The sequence below is a fragment of the Propithecus coquereli genome, unplaced genomic scaffold (genome assembly GCF_000956105.1).
Source record: "Propithecus coquereli isolate 6110/MARCELLA unplaced genomic scaffold, Pcoq_1.0 Scaffold61, whole genome shotgun sequence".
Lineage (NCBI taxonomy): Eukaryota > Metazoa > Chordata > Mammalia > Primates > Indriidae > Propithecus > Propithecus coquereli.
Window position 1 is genome coordinate 4,669,005 of NW_012152063.1, and position 22,392 is coordinate 4,691,396.

Sequence of the window (22,392 nt, forward strand, 5' to 3'; positions counted from 1 at the left end):
AAAGACATCAGGCTCACATTGTTAGCTTCAGACTCACAAAACGAGTCTCAATCCTGTTTTCATTCATAATTTTCCTATGTCTATCACTCTTACTACTGTTCTCTCAAAACTTGGAGGCACTATTGATTTTTCTCCCCCTTCCTGTATCTTTTTAATTAAACTAATTACTCTGTGACATTAATTCTATACCCACAATGAACTTCTTATTTCATTCAGGGCCTCACCAGCATTATCTAGGAGCTTTTAATAGAGTCTCCCTGCCTTTTGTTTCTCCAATATCATTCTAACTTCATTCTAGGCATGATTTTGAGCATCTTATTCCTTTGTTGTTTGTTTTTTTTTTGGTTTTTTTTTTTCCTGGCTCTCCAAACTTCTTGGCCTGGCATCAGGGCCCAGATGGAGGGTTCCAATCCAGTTTGCCAACTGGTCTCCTGCTGATCTTCTATACCCAAAGCGGACTTAGATAATTCCATGAGATCTCAGTTTATTGTCTTTTCTCATTCTACTTCTCTTCTTAGAAAGTTTTATCCATATTCTTACCTATTCTTCAGGGTCTACCTTACATTCTCTGATTAGATATGAGCCAATCTTTTTTTCTGAATTTTCACAGTAACTTTTCATGGGCCTCATTACATTTTCACTTGTACCATAGTTTATTACCTGTATTACTAGATTCTAAATTGTTTAAAGAGGAGACTATTTTTTATTCATCTTTATAATTACCACCAGCACCCTACTCCCACCTGGAATGCTTAGCATGGTCCTTGGATTACAGCAGGCAATCATTAAAATGTTGGATGGAAGGGTAAGGTCTTTTGTTACAGTACTTAACAATCCATTGGTTCTCAATAATTATTTATTGAATAAACAAAGTAAGAAATATAGTTTTGATCCCTGTATTTCACTAAATAAATTGCTCTTTCAAAGATTATTAATGACACCTTGTTGACCATTCCCTTACTTTTTGAAATATCCTCCTTGCTGCTTGCAAGGCACTATCCCGATTGCCCTCCTACTTTTCTTCCTGTTACTCCTCAGTCTCTATTATTGGATTCTTTCATCTTTTTTCATCTTCCTTATCCTTTAAGCCAGTATTTCTTTTTTTTTTTTTTGAATTTTGAGTTCTCTTCTTCTCACTTTATGCTCTTTGTGGCTTTAGCTATTACTTCTCTCCAACAACTTTACACATCTTCATATCCAGCACCAACCTCTATCTGAACTCAGAAACAGAATCCCAACTGTCTTTTCTACAACAATGCTCTCCCCATATTCCAAACTAAACATTTTTTATCTTTTCTTTCATCTACTTCAATGGCATCAACTACCATGTGTGGCAGTAGAAAGCTGTTATTTTGCTGTTCAGAATTTATTTATCTATCTCCTGGCAAAAATACCTCATTTAAAAAATTTTTATTATTATTGTTTCAAAGACAAGGTCTTGCTATGTTGCCCAGGCTGGAGTGCAACAATGGTGACTCAATGCACAATCATGGCGCACTGCGGCCTCAAACGCTTGGCCTCAGGGGATTCTCCTGCCTCAAGTAAACCTCATTTTTGTGCTGAGGAAACCATCTATCCCTCACTTTGTCATGTGTGTCTCATCTCCCAGAGTCTGATGGACCACATTTAATGAATTAGCATCTTCTATCCTCTTGATCACAATGAGTGCTTCAGATATGACCACAGAAGTAAGGTCAATAAGAGGAAAAGAGCATAAATTCTAGAAATTTTGTTTCAGCAGTCAAGGAAGCAGACTCTTTCCTACTGGCCCTAGTTATGGTGATGATATGGCCCCAGACTTTCTAGGTACCACAATATGAAACCTAAGAACAAAGCCATCTAGAAGAATCAGGCACTGAGATGTCTCACAAAAATGGTTTACATTTGGAGTGTCCTAGTCACTGTCATCTTCCCTCTGAAAATATTTTCCTTCTCCAATATTTCTTGCTTCTGGAAAGAGCACAGTCATCTATTTTGTTCTCATCCTTGACATCCAGGAGTCCTTACTGACACCTGCTTCATACCGTCATGTACTTTATTCAGTGAATCACACAGTATTATTTTTTTTTGTCTCCAGAATATATCTGAAATATATTTGCTTCTCTTGACCTCCATTGCTCGAATTCTATTCCAAACCACTATCATCTCTCATCCATGTTATAGACAAAGCTTCCAAATCATTTTTTCTATCCTTGCATTCATCAAATCCACTCTTCTCTGAACTTGTTGCTTCCATGTTTAAAAGTCTTTCAATGTTATCCCACCCCCTTTAAGACAAAATATGGAATCTTTACATGGCCTATAAACTCTTTCCTGATCTGCTTTTTTCTCCAGCCTCAGACTTTACTGACTTCTCATTTAGCTTTTTGAAACTGAACAAATTCCTTCCCACCTCAAGTGCTTGGCATAGGCTGCTTCCTTTTGCATGAAATAGTCTTATTCTTCTTGAACTGGCTAACTTCTATTCATGATTCAACTTTCTGCCTAAATATCACTTCTTTCTGAAAGACCTTGTCAACTTTTTGGACTGAGTTCCCATTTTAAACTCTTTATAGCACCCTCACTTTTTCCTTTGTAGCATTATAATTAAATACTTATTTGTATAATTATTTGTTTGATATTTGTCTCCCTTCCCCAGATTATAAGTGTCTTAAAGGCATGGAAAATATTTCCTTGTTTTTTATTTCATCTCCTGTATGTAGCACAATGTCTGATGCATAATTGATATTTGGATATTTCATGACTAAATGAATCAAAGAGGCACATCTTATCTAAACTTCATTTATTTTCTTGCTCTTCTTTAAACCTGTTTCCATTTTAGTTTTTCTGGTCTCGGTACACTGTTTCATTCTCCCTAACCTGTGCAGAAAGTCAGCCTTAATTGCCAGTCTCTATCACCTGCATTTTTCCAAACCTGCTTTTCATTAAGTCTCGTTGCGTCTGGCTTCACAAACTTTCTCACACGTGCCCTTTCCATTTCCATTCCTACTGGTGTTCCCTTCATGCTGACTCGATTTTTATATTAAATATGTACATAATCCCCCTGACTCTGATCCTTCACACTACTGCCTGGGTGATTATTCTTAAAATAAACTGATTCCAGTCATTCCTGTCCTCAAAACCTTTAAAACATTTTTAGTGCCTGTCCATTTCTAAAGAAGTATATAATTCAAATCCCATAGTATGATACTCGCGTTCCTCACAGTTAGGCCAAGTCTACCTCTTCAAGCTTTCTTCTTTCTGTGCATCCTGTGCTCAGAAACCAACATGCTCTTTGTCATCCTCAAGGTCTCATGGGCCTACAGCCCACGAGCCTACAATGCCTTTCGCTCCTCATCTCTCCTTAAACTCTCCCTACCTCATTTTTTCAGGCTTGTCACCAAAGGCACATCTTTCATGAAGTTATCTGTCTTGCTATTCACCTTCCTTTGTACAACCACAGGATTTGTGTACACTTCATTCTGTATCGAATGTATTTATTTAGATTTAGTAGGAGGAAGTATAGCTTGGTGATTTAGAGTGACTGCTCTGGAGTCAGTTTGACTGGATTTGAATCATAGCTCTCCCATTTTCCAGCTTTGAGAAAGTTTCTTATATTATTCTCCCACAGTTTCTTCCTTAACTAGAAGCATAAGAGTGCATACCTCATAGAGTTGTTGTAAAATACGAAATAAAATAGTAGATAGAAATCACTTAGAAAAATTCAAGTGATCAGTATCTATTATTTTTTATAAGTATATTTCTGCTACCTACTATAAAGCTCTTAGATCTAGAGTCCATTGTATCCTCTGTCTTCAAATTCTTAGCAAATTGCTTCACTAAAAGTTAGACTAATAATTATTTGTCAAATTGATTCATTGGGAAGGTCACATCTATCTTGAAGCTTTGTGTTATCAAAAGTACCTTGATAATATCAGTTCTGTTAAAGGAACAAATATGTAGGAAGGCAAGTGAAAAATCATTAGAATTTCAAAAAGGGGAAATTATGTGATAAAATGTCAATAAATCATAATTGCAACTCAAGTAGAATAGAGACATTAATCTTATACAAATAAGCTGAAACCTTGCAATAAATCATGAGTAGTATTTGAAATGTGTTGTTATCAGAGTGCAGTTTTTGATGGAATTGTTTTCTGTAGTCGTGGGCTGGGAGCTTGTCAACCAACTAGATTTGGCCATGTACTACCGAGGAAAAGTTCTGCACTTCAGAACTCCTAGGCGGCCATTCCATCTTTCTTTGCCATTTATTTACATTAGGCAAGTCAATTGACTTTGCTGGGCTTCATATTTAAAAGGGGAGAGTTGGATTGGATGGAATTGTGAGTCCCTTTCTGCTCTGACATTCTCTGATCACTAATCTATGTGATCCTATTTTCTTCCCACTCATTTTTAACCAATATTTCACTAATATCTACCATGACGTAAATCATAGCTTTCTGACACTGAACATATCATTTATAATGAAGTGATATTTTCCATTCTTTTTATAAGAATAAGGAGACTAATGTTAATATCACATGATTATGGAATTAAAGGAACAATTCATGTGAAACTGCTTATGTCTGGCTATGGGACATGACAGGTGTCAATCAGTGTTTATTTTCTCCCATGTGGAAAATTATTTCTTGAACATCAATATTCAGTGTAAATATTAACATTATTTGTGAAACCTTCTTCAGTCTCTCCACAAAGTCTTAGTAAGGACCCAACAAAACATACTGTAGTAATGCCTATTTTAACCCTGATCATATTTTATGTTAATGACTGATTATATACCTGTCATTACAAAATATTTTGAACTCCTCCTAGTAAGGTATTCTTTTTTAAAAAAATATTTAAACCTTTAGCATGGGATCTGGCACTAACAAAAATTTCAATGAATATTTGTTGATGAATGGATAAATGAATGAGTTTCAGGTCAGTGGGAAAAGTAGGAAAAAAGCCTCCCCTCTTTCCAAACACCTTTGGTATTTGATAGTTGATACTTAAAATCCTTTTAATAAAAAGTCACACGGAGACTTTTACTTCACAATGAAAAGAAAAGATCGAAAACCTTGTGTCATGGGAGCAGATAACTTAGGTGTCCATTTTGTGAAATGCTATACTGTAACATTCAACTGTTTCTGGTGTCTCTACCAGTCAACTCAGTCAATTCTGCCTTTCTAGTTCCCAATAACTCAAATTGTCTCGAAGGCTTTCCTCATCTATAGTTAATATCTTAGCAAAACAAAGCATGAGGAGTTTCCTGACTGGCTAATCACTTCTTTTGATCAAGACGTATCCAGACAAGAGCTGTAAAATAGAAATCTAACGTAAGGAAGCCACAAATGCAAACCATATATATAACCACACTTGCTGGTAGTAACTTTCTAGTAGTAAAGACAAAAAAGTGAAATTAATTTTAACAATACAATTTAACCCAACACATAAAAAGTATTGTCATTTTCCATGCAATCAGCATAAAAAATATTAAATATTTTATATTCTTTTTTCCCATACTTAATCTTTGAAATTCAGTTTGTAGTTTGTATTTAAAGCCCATCTTACATCAGACTAGTCATATTTCAAAGGCTCAGTAGCCACATGTGGCTAGGGGCTACTGTATTTGACTGAAAATCTAGATGATGCTCAATTCTAATAATGACCACAAATCAAGGAAAAACAAATTTCCTTGCAAATATCCACCCCGGACATAACAATGCTTTCCTAAATTAGCTGGTTTCAGTTTTGCGAGAGCTCTAGAGTCAGTTTGCTCTCTACCTGCATAAGTTTCTGGATAACCTATTGTGTAATGTATCCAAAACTTGCATCTTTTAATGCAGCAGATACTTTCATCTTAATATTTTATAATCACCTCCCCCATGTCTCCCTCCGAGAGACAATTCTGAAAGTCTGAGGACCTAAGATGGGGCATCAGATGTACCTTGGCGAGAGATGAAGAAACACTGGCAAAATCATGAATCAAAGTTACACATTTTTCTTCAAAATAACTGTTCCTTTGAGAAAATCTTATACTTTAATTATAAATGATTGGCATACAAAGGTTGTGAATATTGCTTATATTTTATGATACTTTAATTTCTTAACTTCTTATTAGAAAGCTAAGCTCACCCTATCACTAGTAAGTATACTATATCCATGGTCAAAAATAAATTTATGAAAAAGACTACCTTTTATAATGTGGCACTAGCCAAAAGCATTTATTTATCTTCATAAAGTGTTTTGACATTTTTTAAAACAGTGTTGGATTAAGCCATTTTATACACACACACACACACACACACACACACACGCACACATGTATTTTTATATGTATAAAAATATACACATAGTTTTTCCTAAGCACTTCAGGCAAATAGTATAGTAAATCTGTTAATTTTGATTCCTATATGTTTTAAGTAAAAAGAAAACATTCAGAAAATGCTCATAGCTACAGGACTTTGACATTTCCAGTCCAACATTTTTTGAATGTTCATTGGTTGATAAATGAGCTTTTGAATTTGTTTTTAAAACCTTCTTAAAGGCAATTCGCTTACTTATCTAAATTGATCAATGGCTCTTGTGGGTTTAGAAAATATTAGCAAACTTCTAAAAATTAGTTTCCATTTCCCAGTTGGTCTGGAAAAGCATCAGGGAGAACATGCCAAAATTTCTGTAGGAAGCCATTTCTTGGAAACTTCCAAATGGGTGGAAACCCCTGAAATCTGTAAAAATACTTATTATATTTCCATTATAGTTTAGCAGTGCCAATAATTTAGGATCGTTCCGGTTCAGTTTGGAGCAGTAGCCATATAACTGCATTTTCCTTTTGATGGAGAGCTTCTTTTGAGGATACTTAATATTTTGAGACATCTGTAGAAATAATGTTAGAATCAAAATTAGGTGATTTGGACTCTTTCCTGGTTCTATAGCTAGCCAGCTGTACTAATTTTCTGGGCTTCAGTTTACTTATCTATAAAATGATGAATTTAGAATAAATTATTTCTAAGTCTCTATCCAGTTTATATTGTGTGACTGACTTATAATTCTCAACCAACAGGAAGAGAAAACATTTTAATGACTTTTCAGTGCACCTCAAATCATAACTCTATTTTTTACCCTCAGCTATTGACTACTTGAGTCAAGTAGACTAGATAAAAAAGAAGCCGCCCCAGACTCCTCTCACCATTGGCCATTAACTATGCCAAACTCGTTGTATCTTCACTCAAATTTGTCTTGCTCTCTCTTTTTTACAATAGACAAAGATAAAACCAACAAAAATATGTCTCTAAATCCAATCATCTTTCGCCTAGTCCAAGACTTTTTCTTTCTCGTATTTATATTCTCTCTACTCCATTATTCACACCAACATGCAAAAGTGCTCTAAAATCTCCCCTAAAAGTAAAAACTTTCCCTGGCTACAAATCCTTTTATATCTCTTGCTATATCTCTATACACACCCCATCTTCCTGCACCACTAAGCCTCTCACTTACTGTTTCCAAATTTCTATTTCCCGTTCTCTCTTCAGTACACTGTAGCCTGGCTTATATTCCCATTGCTTTACTTCCACTACGTTTGCTAAGGTAAACAGTGACCACCACATTTTGGTCTGCGTTATACAAGGAAGGTCTCTCTTTTGGGCTTCTCTGGCACCACACTCTTCCAGTCTTCAGCATAGTTCTCTGGGAAAACTTCTCAGTCTCTTTTTTTTAATCCCTAATCACTATCCAGCCTCTGAATATTACAGTAACTGAAGACTTTGTGTGAGTGGTTTCAACCAATCATGTGGCTTTAAGTACCTTGTATATTATTTACAGATCGTTCCCACGTGGAGATTTCCAGCACAGCCCTTTCTTCTGAACTCTAGACCCATCTATCTAAACATCCACAGCATCTCCCGATTTTGATATCTCGCTGGCACCTCTACCTTTACAGGTCACAAAGAGATTCTTGATCTCCTCCCACCCTACATCACAGACACACACACACACACACAGTTTTTCCCTTTTTTAATCATCTACTTCTCAAAAAAGTAAGTGGAAACTCTGCCCTATCAATTGCCGATTCTCCAAATCTGGGAGTCATTCTTAATACCATCCTCTACAATGGCATATAATCAAACACAATGTCTTCCTTTACCTGTGCCACCTCCTCTTTCATCCTAGTGACCATTGCATCACACATCCTAGTAGCTTCCTGACTACACTTGTGACTTCCTAACTTGTCTAACTCCGGTATGTTTTCTAAACAGCAGCCCAGAGTGAGCCATTTAAAATGCAAATATAATCTTGTCCCTTTTCTGCTTAAAAACTTTCAATGTCTTCTATTAAAATTAGGGGGAAATCAAAATATTGTCACATGTATATATACTTTTAAGTGATTTTTCCCCCATTTGCTTACCCACTTCACCCAGTGCTTCCTACTCCTCCTCCTCCTTACTTGCCATAATCCAATCACCCTGGTCTTCGTTCAGATCCTCAAACACATCAAACTTTTCCTATCTCAGGGTCTTTACCCATGCAGTTCCTCTGCTTGGAACAATGCTCTTTCCCCTCTATGGCTGAGTAATGCCTCATCTTCTTCAGAAAATACTGCTTCCTCCCAGATGTTTTTTCTGATTTCCCTAATGTTAATAAAATTCTTTTGTATTCTTTATAAGCCTACATATTTTCCTGTTTAAGATGGCACAACCTGTAATTTTAATTTGTCCATTATTTAGTCATTGTCAATATTCCTTTTTAAATTAGGCTTCAGAATGTCAGGGATATATTTTTTTTTCTTTTTTTGAGGCAGAGTCTTACTCTGTCACTTCCCGTTAGAGTGCAGTGGCGTCATCATAGCTCACCCGCAGCCTCCAACTCCTGGGCTGAAGCAATTCTCTTGCCTCAGCCTCCTGAGTAGCTGGGACTATAGGTGTGCACCACCACACCCGCCTAATTTTTTTCTATTTTTAGTAGAGACAGTGTCCCGCTCTTGTTCAGGCTGGTCTCCAACTCCTGACCTCAAGCCATCCTCCGGCCTCGGCCTTCCAGAGTGCTAGGATTACAGGCGTGAGCCACCACACCCAGCCGATCATGATTGTTTTATTCACTGCTAGATCCTTAAGACCTGACTCAGAATGTGGTGACGGTGGAATCAGTATTTGTTGACTAAATCTAAGCAAAAAGAACTGAGGAGACTGAGCAGCTGGCTCATGAGAATGAGGACAGGAGCCCACCCTCTTGTATTCCCACAAAGCTCTTCTTCCAAACCCCATTGCCATCCCTCTCCTTGTCTCATCCCAACTCAGCATGGACCGGGGAGCTCAGGCCCATTAAGTATTATTGCCATTGACCTCAACATGGACTTGGCTCCATCTTCAACAACCTAATCCCTGGGAGTCCCAGGCCCTGAACTGTGCTATCTCACTACCCAGTTCCCTGGGCTTTCTCTGCCTTTGTTAGATTTACACATCTCTTCAGTGGCCTTGGCTCTCAGCTTTCCCTATTCTCGATTCTTCTGCATTTTTAGCAGAGTGTTCATCTTTAAAAGAAGCCACTCTTCCACCTTTCTATTTTTCTTTCTTTCTTTTCTTAGTCCATGGAAAACCCTGTTAGTTATGCAGTGTTTTTTTTTCCCTTAAGCTCAAACTAATTTCTTATTTTCTATCCCAGAATGAAGCACTGAAATACAGAAAGGCATATAGATCCATATACCATGTTTCGTCCACTCCAGAAAATTTCACAATCATTTTAACTGGAAAAAGGTAAATATACATCTTTACCAACAGAAGCATGACCTCACACAAATATAATCAACTGCACAGAAAAAAATGAAATACGGAGATGATAAAATGCACAAGAGATATGTTGATGTGATATGCTGTCCTCTATTAGCACCAGGCCATCTTAGTGGCTTAGCAGAGCAGATGAGATAGAAGACAACCACAGAAAATACAGAAATTAAATCAAAAGCACTCATAGGAGAGATGAAAAGAATATCTTCACAGTGTTAAATGAGCATGTACATGAGGTAGTGAGATAAAACTTTTCAGAGACTATGAAGTAACTAAACAAAGATGAACATAATAATAAATTTCAGTAGAAATCACCAGACATAATAAGTAGCTAATAGGCATGCCAAACTCTTCTAAATAAATCAAGTCCAAAAAATTCTCAAACTTTCCACTGGCCTGGGACCCAAATCCTTCAGTGTACATAACAAATCATCCTTGATTTTCAGAATCCTATTTCTTCATATCTCTGCACCTCCCCCCCAGTGTTCATGTAATGAATTTTTCTTGTTTTTAATGCATTATTCATTATGTTCTGTTGCAGTTCTGTTTTGTAATAGTTTTTCTTTTTTAAAAAATAATGTCTTGACTATTTTGAGCATGCTAGGTAAATAAGGCTTTTTGATGTTAGAGCTGTTTCTGCTACAAAAGTGACAAGAAAAATTATGACTAAACTAGTGAATTTTGATAAGGGGGACTTTGAATTTGCCATATATTTAAATGTTGATTTAAATTATCTAAATCTTAGTTATAGTGATTCACATTATTCCTTAACATAAAAGAAAACCCAAATCATAGACAGCAGTGACAAAATCAGAAGAGTTTATCTTTGGAGTCCAGAATTTGTTATATTAGCCAAATATAATAAATAAGTACATTTTAAGATTAAATTTATATAAAAATTTAAGATTATGATTTCTTCTATAGGGAAGTAAAAAGTGATGTTATCGATAATATTATCAGTATCATTTTATTTATTAAGGTAGCTTAGACTTTCTATATACATTATACAGGACCTCTGTATGATATTCATAATTACAATTTAATAATTCAATAATTACAATTTAATAAGTGTATTTTATGTAACTTAAGGTAATTTCATATTATTGTGGGTTATCCCAATTTGCATGACTTTTGCTTACACTTTTATGTTTAAGATTCTTTCATGTCAAATATGAATAAAATGAACTTAGATACTATAATATACTAGGACAGCATTCAAATAAAATGCTCATAACCTGACACATGTGGAAACTATAACATAGTTTAAAATGTAGATGATAGATTTAGTGAGAGAGAAAGAAAAAAATTATTCCCTTAGGTGCATGGCACCTTTGAACCTGATATGTGACCTGTTCTCACAGAGTTGAAAATAGCCAGTGACCCTAGGAGATTAGAGAATGAAAGTTTTGCTCTTCCCAAGAACTGCCAACACAACAGATGAATGTTCATCCAACATGCATGGCAGTTATTGAAAGCCAGCCAGTTAGGGAAATACACTGCAGCTGCAGAGGGTCACAGCGTTATGACCCTCAAATTAGGGCTCTCGCAGACCAAGTGCAGCTTATATTACATATCAAAGGCAATTAGCAGCTTTTTCCTGATAATAGCTTATCTTCCTACCTGTCCTTGCATTCTACTCCTGTTATTGATTTCACTTTCTGATCTTAAAAATCACTAAATCCTAAATCTTTTAGGTTCTCATTCCATAAGGGAAGAAATTTGTCTGCTGAGATAAATGGTATAATTAAAGCAGTTGGAATTCTTAGGCAATGTGGTATACTACAAACGTACACTGCCATTGATGTTATTATTAATGTCATCATTATTATTTTAATTCCCCAGAATAATCCATATAGAAAAATAATTGGCAGGTGACAAGTAAAGAAAAAATGAAGAATTCCAACATCCCAGCCAATGATAATGAGAAAACCAAACACACATCTCTATTTGGTAGAACAAATGAGAATTATGCCTCATACCCCATTATCCCAACATTGACCTAAAATAATTATTCCTGTGTCTCTGGAACATGTACACTAAATGACAGCTATTAATAACTATTACAAATGCCCCAAATCAGTTATGATGTGTGCACATTTTCTAGGAGAGGGTATATGACCTAAATGTTAGCAAGTCTAAAGTCTAAGGTCAATTCCATCAATGGTCTTATAGTTATATTACCTTCAGAAATGTCTAAAAATAAAATATGCCTATATTACACAAATAGAAAGCACACATAGAATATGGATTTTCCTGGAAAATGGCAAAAGCATGCAGTCATTATTGTGAGTCAGACATGATTATTGAATAGCTAACATGTGTATTGAATACTTTTTTATAAATATTACATTTAATTTTTAGAACTCCATGTGATAAGAAGTGGTATTACTGTTTCTATTTTGAAGATGAAATAACTAATTTTTCCATAAGATAATGTAACTCACCTAAACAACTAGAAAATGTTAGAGATAGAATTTGAATACAGGTCTTAGTAGTTCCCACATTTATTTTCATTTCTTTGTGTTATGCTCATGCCTCCAATTAAATGTACAAGTTTCTATTTTATATACCAGCCAGCTGTGAGAGATGAATTGAACACAAGGAAATTATGGGTTTACAAATCCACCATCAACAGGAATGACACTTGAAAATGTAGTTAGTTTGTGATGATAAATTTACATTTCCTTAAATTTCAAGACTTCCCTCGAGTCTTTCTTTTGATTCAGGATAAACATCTTGGAACAAAGCTAGCATTCTGCCTTGAAATTAAGCACCATTGCCTGGGCCCAACTGTTTTGGCCTCATGATCATGGAACTCTACCCTGTAGAGCCCTCCAATCCTCGTCAGGGAATGAAGAGTGGACTAGTCTTGCCATTCTTGTAGGACTCTTTTAAAGCTGCTATCCTCTTATTTAGATGAGGCAGATCTTCACTGACCAGTGTTTACATGAACATATCTGCTCTAATAAGGCTCATCTTCTCAATCCTACTCAAACACTCCATTTCATTGCCCTTTCCCTCCTTCTCCATGACTTTGCATACGTGAATAGCCTTACTTGGCACATCTTCCCTCCTTTGCCCGCTGGAAACCTGCCCAACTCCAAGGCCCAGGTGAAGAGTCCCCCCAATGAGCAAGTCATCTCTGATCCCCTCAATGATACCTCTTATTAAACTCCATTTAAATTTCTTTTGTGCCTTCCTGACTTGCCATCATAATACTTAAGGATAATTTGAGATGCATAATTTAGTTGTATTTTTTAAGGCTAAATCTTAAGATTTAAGGGAATCAACAATTTTGATTCAATATCTTAGACCACATAATTCTGATAACATGGGATTGTGCTTGTTGATTGGTTGACAATGCTAGTCCCTTCTGGAAAAATAGATAAAAAGAATGATTGAGACCTGGGTCTTTTTGTCATCCATCCTGCCTGATTCATATATTCAGGGCTGGAGAGCAAATAATGAGATCAGGCTTCAATGAATGACTTTTTCATGAAAATTTCCAAAGTTCCACACAATGCAATAGAAGAAGTGCCAGCTTTGAAATAAGACTGTGTTGGCTTTAATACTGATTCAGCTGATCACATAACAATGGACCCTAGGTAGTTCCTTTCTCTACTTAAACTTTATGAAATATCACATTCTGCATAACATTGCTAAAATTAGAAATAATAATGCATATGGAAGCATTTGGATATTAGTTAACCATTAATAAATCGTGTCTAGTATAATTTCTATAGGTTAAATAGATCAAGGCACCCTATTTCTCAAGTTGACCTATTTAACTATTAATATTTTCTCTTTATCTTGACCATATAATTGTCCAATATTTAATAATAGATTGCAAACTAATGGAACTTAGAATTGCTTCTCAAGAATCTTAATACTGGTGCTGAAAAATCATGGGCACTGATTGAGATTATAGTGGTCTTTGTTGAAATCTAAATATTTAATTGATACATCTGTTAATAAAACAACATGTAATAAACATTGCTTCAAAAGCTACTTGGATAGTTCAAGCAAAACCATTATAATTTTCCAAGATATTAAGTGTTTTTTACCAGAGCTATTAATTTGACTTTTTGACAAACACTTATGTAGTTCTAGATATTTTTAAGGACTTTGTTTTATGCCATAAATAGTAGTCACCACATCCCCACTGTTTGATTTGCCTAATTTATATTTAATATAATGGTCTAATTGATCTAATTACCAAATATCTTTATGATAGAATTTTTACTGCCCTCCTCCAGTCCAAACAAACAAACAAATAACAAAGGGAGAGATGTTTTATAGTAACAATTGTTTCCTCATTTACGTTTAAATTAAACGTTTACATGACTCTTCTCATGTAGATATTTGGTATATTTTTACAGTTGCTAATGTATATACCTTAATTAAATCAAAAGCTGACTGGACACATACAGCATGTGAACAACAACAAAAAAAGAATGAGTCAAACTAGGGTTGGCTAAGGGCGTTGGAGAACAGTGAGAGCCAGGGCACCACTCGTGAACTCTAGGTCCCAGGCAGTCCAGGAGCAGCACAGGGCAGCAGAGTGAAGGCAGCAAATGGTGCTCACTGAGCACTTACTCCACACCAGGCTCAGCACTGACAATTTTCTAAGCATTGATTTCTGGGCTTCACAACAACTCTATGAAATAGGTACTAGTATTTTCTCCTTTTACAAATAAGGACACTGTGACTTAGTGAGAAAACATAACATTATCCACTACCACAGTTTGATTGAGATGTATGAATCCAATCTGATTGTCATTCAATTTGAATAAAGTATATATAGATTAGATCTGCAATCATGAGAAGGGCTGCAATGGCTTTGTACCTCACAGAGGAAAGTATTTAAATAGTTTCTTTTCTTTTTCTCTATGCTAGAAATATGCACAATGAGAATCTTTATATACTGCCATTTAATTATCTGGGCATTGTGAATTTGGCATGTTAAAACATTTGTCTGCAGAATGGGACACCAGGTGATTTTACTAGATTGCTAAAACAATTAAGTCAAATAGTTTGACCAACCCTGGATCTGGTTAGTTAAGCATAGAAATGCCATTTGACTGAATAGGAATATATAGATATATTTTATATGTATGTATGTGTGTGTGTGTGTGTACGTGTGTGTGTGTATAACTTTTTAAATGCAGCGGTGAAATGAAATTTGGTTCATTTCACAAGTGAAATGATCTTTCTGATCCAACATGATTTAAACATAAAACTGTGATGGGGCTTCCCACACCTTTGGTTGTGTGTGTATGTGTTCATGTGCACATATGAAAATCTATTGTAGTTTTTACAGAAGCCAAAGACAGGTATTTCAGGTTGAATGAATCTACCAATACAATTAAGTGTTGCATGAGAAATAAGTGAATATACAAAAAGTTAAATTGCTTGGCTATATTGGAAGTAGATATTGGATAATTTTGGCTAATAATTAAGCCAATCCAATGTGTCAACTCAGATATTTTAGGCAAAAATATCGAAAGTAAGAAGTTTGACTTTATTAAGATCATGTTTTTATCGAGCTGTCAACAAGTAGGTGATTAATGCAAATATTATCACTTATCCAAATGTGGGATAAGACTTCAAGAGTAGTTATATCTCTGAACAAAGGCCAAAAGCCCAAAGCAAATTTTGTCACAGTATCTACATAGAAATTCCAACACGTGCCACTTACATGTGGACAGAATCCAGACTAACAAAAATCTCATCAGATAATGGCAAATTTCACCATTTTTCTTCCATTGCCCTATTATCAATCAACACAAGAAATGGACATATATTTATATGTCTTTTTATATATGGTATGAGTTCTTGAATAATAACTATATTTCTTAGTAGCTTTGCTTGCCTAACTTATCCAATTGCCATTTATCTAATTGCCTGTTCCCCACAGATGACCAGTAGCATTTGAGAATGAGAGTGTGAATCATTTAAGAAAGAATCTTTACCGGGCTCTACAGAATCCATGAATGGGATTAATTATATCAAAAAATTTGAGCAAAATTGTATTATATGCCCCCCAAAAAAACCCAATTTTTCTACATGGAGAAACATCTATGAGATTGTAATAACATAATGGTGACTAGTTTTGATACAGAGATAGGGAAGAAGACCTCATTTTAATTTCTTTAAACATTTGAAAGAATATATTCATGAATTACTTGTATAATTAAAATTAATTTTAAGTGGGGCATACATGTATATTTGTCATTTTCTTCTGAAGATAGAGGCCATGTTTTCATATCATAGAAAAAGATATGAATCCCTTATGTTATGTATTTTGACTCTGGAGAAAAATGATGTATTATCTGGTCAGAGATATGCTAGCTTCAGATTGTGTACATTTGAAGTAACTGGGGGATTTCTTTCACTTTATTGTTTTGTTTGTTTTTAATTAATTATACTTGACAGATATAAATATTAAAATAATATTTTGGAGCAGGTATCATTTGTATGTGGTACCTCATTCGTGTTGCTATGCTATGGATCAGAATGTATAGAGGTGAATTTCAACAAAATCTTACAATTGGCTGAGTTGTTGCCATGGTGAATCAAGAGTCTACAGAAGAGGTATGTGCATTGATTATGCTATAAATTTCACTCAAGCAAAATATCAGATTTATTAAGCATAAAGTTATGATAACATATCAAGTATGTCCAGAAAAATAAGAAATAAAATCACTCAAACATTAAATTATTTAGATAAGAAAAAACTTAAATATTTTAAAAGACTACCTTGTGGTTTACATGTGGGAGAATGAGGCTTAGACTAGCTCTTTTAATAAATTAAATTTTATAGACTATTATCAGAGATAGATGGATAGAATTGTAGCATGGTATGTATCAAATACAACTCAGCATCAGACTTTGTTATGGATACCACTGTATGAATCTCTAGATGTCCAAATGCCAACCTAAAGCAACAGAATAAAATTCTCATCAATTTATGAATCTGCAAACTACTAAATACAGTCTATTCCCATTATACATGATGTACTAGTGGCTGAGAAAAGTGACTTTCACACAGCCTGTGGAAACACAGTCCTGTCTATGTAACTCCCTGTTCATAAATCTTACACATCAATTATAATTCACGTGACTATGTCTTTACCAAAGCATCTTACTCAATGGTTTATTCATTGTTATCTAACAGTTATTACTTCTGATTTTGTGCTTTCATTGTAGATTACTACATGAGCTTTAACAACCAATCAAGAGGAAACAAAAATGCTGTTAAGAATTGTATATCTTTCTTTATAGTTAAATATTTTTTTCTTTCTAATTGCCCACTGATCACAGGAAGCATCCCTGACTGATTACGAAATAGTGACTGGAAATAATCTGTGTAAGCATCCATCTCACACATTTTAAGCCCTTACCTTTATTTTGAGGCAACTCTTTTGTTTGGGGCCAAATAATCAAAATATAGTAGTTGCCTAAATCCTTAGTGCACTACTCCTAGATAAAAAGATTATGATTTCAAGGTCTCTCCATATAAAAGTAATCCCTTCATAGTGCAGCTTTTATTTCCATTGAATTTTAAATTTAATTCAGAAATCTTATAATAATGATATCAATACATTGAAAAAGCTTTATGGCACCGATCAAAACATAGCCTGATAATATAGACCATATGTATCCTGACAGGTTAATTATTGCAAATCTCATTTGATATTCATAAGTAATACAGATTTTTAATTAATAAATTACTAAAGAGATTAATAATTTTCTACCTGGCTTCCCTCTGCATCTCCCTGGAGTTTCTTTGGAAAGTAAGAATTGATATTATTATTACCAAAAATATAAGGAAATAAACCTATTGACTCAGACTGGCACACAGCTTCCTATGGTCTGGCCTCGATCACTCTTTCCCTTCTTATCTTCCTCTCACACACCTACACACCAGAAAATAGAAGAGCCTACTCTTCCTGGAACACACCCCATCCCGTCCCATTTCTTTGCCTTAATCCATGATGCCTGAAAGGCTCTCTTTTCTCACACCCTCCTCTGCCAGTCTGTGTATCCAGTATAAACTGCTCATATTTATTTAATGCTTACTACATGCCATCCATTTTGCTGAGGCCATTACAATCAGCCCTTCATCTCACTCAGTTCCATATCCTCAAATTCAACCAACCTCTACTTGAAAATATTAGAAAAAAATACAAACAAAAAACCAATACAATAATAAAGAAAAACAAATAAAAATACAGTAGAAAAACCCTTTACATAACGTTTACATTGTATTGGTATTATAAGTATTATAAGTAATCTAGAGATGATTTAAAGTATATAGAGGGGTGTGCCTAGGCTATATGCAAATATTTTGCCATTTTATATAAGGGACTTGAGCATCCATGGATTTTGGTGGGAGTCCTGGAACCAATCTCTTGTGGATTGAGAGGGCCAGTTGTATTTAATTTGTGCCTTATAACAACCCTATTTTACAGATGAAGACACTTTGGCTAGTTACCCAACTAGTAAGTGGTAGATCTGGGATTTGCAACCAGGTAGTCTGACTTCAGATCTTACACTCTGATACATTAATTAACACTGTGGAATATTAATTCTAAGTCCCAGTAAACTTCCAAGATCAACAGTAAAATAATACTTCTTTCATGGATAATTCGTTGACCACCTCAACCTTTCTCCCCTCTTTCTGTCCCTATATCTTTCTGAGGTCATGCTCTAACTTCTTACCACTGACAAAGTTAGTGATATACCCATCATATTTCCTCTATTAGGCAGTACCCTTTTGAGAACAGTGCTCTGCTTCATCTTTGTAGTCTCTGTAGTAAGTAGTAAAATGCCTTTCACATGCTAAGCCCTCTATAAAGATTGGTTATATAAATTCATCATTCAAGGAATTGAGATAGTTCGGACTTTACCACAAAGGACTTCCCCCAAATAATTTTTAAAACCAGAATTTTGCTTACTCTGAACAACCATAATACTAAATAGTCTGGGAAGGTAGAAAAAGTTACCTAATTATTTTTCTTACATGATACCAAGCCAAAGTAACTCTTTTTTTTATTCTTAAAGATAAACTGGATACTTTAATATTATTTAGAGACAACCTAATCTCATTCATTCAATTTGTTGAATTTCAGGGGGGGTTTGACTTGAGTGTAGTTGAGCCTTCTCCCTGTTAAGCCATCAAAAGATCACCTTTTCTCCTCCATGTTCTAAATACTGATATTATAATTCATTTTGACAGTTATCCAATAGAAGTTTTAAAGTCTTATTTCTGTTTATATAACAACAAGAATAATAACTCCAACTCTCAAAATAATTACTATGGCACACAAGATGAAGAATTGTCAGATCTAAAATGTGTCTTTTATCTTTTCAAACTCAAATATAATAAACACACTGGCAAAAATTATATAATAAAGGACAAGGTAATTATTTGGAGGTGGATTGTAACTTATTGAATTCAGAACAAGGATTCTTGGATGAATTCAATGTTAGAATTGAATACTATTTTTCTTTTCTTTTAAGTTCTGCAATTTAAAAACATTTATCTCACTTAGAAAAATTAACATATAAAAACTAATTATCCAAAGTATAATTTCACCAGTCTTAAGAATGTTAGAGCATTTCTCAAAAATGAATTACTTTGGGATGATTTTTCTTGAACTCCTAAATTATCATTTTCTTTTAGTAACTTAAAGCTTAAGTAATTAAACCATGATCGTTAAATATATTATGAATTATCAGTGACAGAGTAACCTCATATTAAATTATCTTGAAACATAGGATCATGTTAGAGACTCAGAAATGCATGGCAGCTATATAATTTAAAGGAGAGAGAAAAGCTGTTTTTCACAATTGGGTCCACACTAGCAATAGTGCTGAATTATTTTGTTGATCCTTGGTGGAAGGAATGGGTCTCTAAGGCTTACCTAGAAATTTACCCTAAGTAAATAAACAAGAAGCTTGTTGAGTATGCCATCTGACATAGAGAAAACTATGGCAGTTTCTCTGAGAAGTTAGGTACTGTTTAAGCTGAATTATTCTTCAATTAGAACGTTGTTGTATATCTTACCGTTTGTTGTTTGTCTCTAACTTATTGTCTAGAATTTACAAAAGAGTTTTCAGAGGTGAAGTATCAGACAGCTAGCAAGGGAAAATTAAATACAATGTTTTCAGGAATGAAATGCACCCAAATCCTTCCTTTCACACTCACACCACTTTTCTCTTTTTGTCGTATTGGTGTTGCCTTTGGTGTACCTTGGGCACTGTTGCCCAGAGACAAATGCATAACTGGTCCTGCTTGTTCCCTGGTACAGAAAAATGATATAACACTCTCATTTTGATTTTCCTTGTAAAAGGAAACAAAGACTAAGTGAATCTGCCCTTGACAGGTGTGACCTCTCCGCCCCCGCCCCCACCCCACGTCAATCAGCATCACTGAGTAGCCCTTTGCAGAATCAGCCAGTGGAAACTGAACCTCCACTCCTCCAACTTTAAACAAAGCCATTTCATTTGATCTTAAGCCCAGGTAAGAAAAAAAAAAAAAAAAAACACTAATAAATAAAAGGACAACATAAAGAAACATAGCTTGCCAACAAGAACCTACATGCAAGCCAGAGGACATTTATGATTTTGTTTCCCAGGGAGAGAGCGACTAAAGCACGCACACTGACCATCACCGTAAAGAGGTAAAGAGAGTGAAATGGCTCAACGTACACACACCCCGCTCCATACCGGGGACGAGTCTCCAAGCTGCGGCTTGTGCTCTCGGAGGGCCAGGCTGAAGCTGACCGCCCCCACGGCCACGCTGGACACCCCCAGCCCTATCTCCAGCACAGAGAGCACCAAGAGGCTCCCAATAATCTGGCCGCTGGTGCACATCCTTCCTCGGTCATCATTCCTTCCAGATCAGAGAGGGAAACCAACCATCCACCTTTTTTTCTTCCTATCCTTCTTACCCCTTCCACCCCCTACCAAATCCCAAAACTTTTCTTTCTTCACCAGCAAGGCATTATCCACAGGACCAGATTTCCAGAAACGGAGACCCTCTTCTCTGACCAGGCCAGGGACGAAAGAGCTGCTCCACCCCCTGGCACGTTCAGACAGGGACCGTAGAAGGGTCTTCTTGGGGTTGGTGGTGAGAGTCCAGGAGAAGAGAGCACACCAGTGGCAGGGCTTTTAAGAAGGAACCAGAAACCCCGAGGAGCCCAGGGAGCCCCGAGCCGGCTCGCGAGGCGCTGTCCAGAGTTCCGCCGCGTCCCAAACCTCCGCAAGGAAACGCCGCTCCCTCCTACCCTCCCAGACCTTTCCAGGATCCTCTCTCTTTCCTTGCGAAGGAGATGAGCTTCGCTCCCTGGAGCTCCGAGGGGACACTGCTCGGAGCTTCTCTGTCCCTCGCCCTCCCGTCTCCTCGCCTTTGTTTTCGCGGTAATGCAAAGTGCTCCTGCAGGTCTGTCGGTCCCCAGGCGAGCGGGCGGATGGTATTCAGCGCCACGCTCCTCGCAGTTGCTGTGTCGCCAGAAAAAGCGACCTTGTCTGATGGCCTCTTTCCGTCTGGGTTTCTTCTCCCTCGTCGTCGTCCTCTTCCTCCCCCTCTCTCTTGATCTGATTCTCTCTCATTGCTATGACCTCATAGGGATTTAGGAGGTTGACGGAGGAGGCAAAAGCCTGATGTATTTGTGCATGTAAGACCAACACTCGTGGCTGGCCTTTGATCCGCCCCGCCCCCGGACCCGACCCTAACCACAGGAATCCAAGCGATCCCTACCTCTGCATCTCCCCCATTCGCTCCCTTCTGGGCTTCTATCCAGCCGAGAGGGGAGGCGATGCCTACGTCAACGCGGGGCTCATTCTGTGCAAAACTTTCTTCCTAGTCGCTGTGTACTGGGGTGAGGGGAGCAGTGAGCAAAGAAAGGCAGAGCGCAGAGAAAAGGCAGACTCCTAATTTCACTAGGACTCCCAGGGACCCTCACCAAGGACTCCTGTCTAGAATCGCTAGCTCCAAGCTTACGCACAAGGAGCGTCCACTGCTGCTACCACGACCTGCCACCTCTGCGTCTGAGGGGGAGGAAGCTTTAGGCTGGGGCCGCACTTCTGCGGTGATGATGTTTCTCCCCAGCCCGCAGACTCTTGCTTTCCTAGAAGCTTTGCCAAATGTTCTGGGATGGATAGACCCAGCTCAGCTGGAACCGTGTATTCTCAGGCAAAGTCAAATGATGTGTATGCATAGGAAAAGGCATTATTTAAAAGAAATAAATCTGGCTCAATGCACAACTGTTTTTGATAGTCTTCTCTCATCAGAATTATTAGGGCAGCAGCCATGCCAACTTGGCTTGGGTATTTTGGTGTTGTCCTCTTTGATTTATATGAGACCCTAGATGGCTAGAAATCGCTGCGTTTGGACCCCATTTTCATTTCCCTGATTTTTGCTTTATGAAAAATCTCAAGACATTCTACCAAGGAGATCTAGGAAGTGGGAAGATAAGGAGAGGTTTTGGGGTGTGGGTCATCTCTCTCAAAAACTGGGTTCTCCAGATGGAGATGGACTGAAGGAAAACAGAAGGGAGGATGAGGTTAGGGAACATTAACACCAGACTAGGGTATCTTGAACTCTAAACACATGCAGATCAGCGCCATG

General features: G+C 36.6%; 1 protein-coding gene across 1 annotated transcript in view; it reads right to left on the bottom strand.

Moving 5' to 3' along the window:
• Positions 1-21,658, bottom strand: part of TMEM196 (transmembrane protein 196) — a 56,338-nt gene extending 34,680 nt beyond the window's left edge. The window contains exon 1 of the mRNA XM_012659426.1: positions 20,490-21,658. Within this exon, the coding sequence (XP_012514880.1) occupies positions 20,490-20,636 (147 nt within the window). The 5' untranslated portion in view covers positions 20,637-21,658. The remainder of the gene's footprint in view (positions 1-20,489) is intronic.
• Between the last annotated feature and the right edge of the window lie 734 nt (positions 21,659-22,392).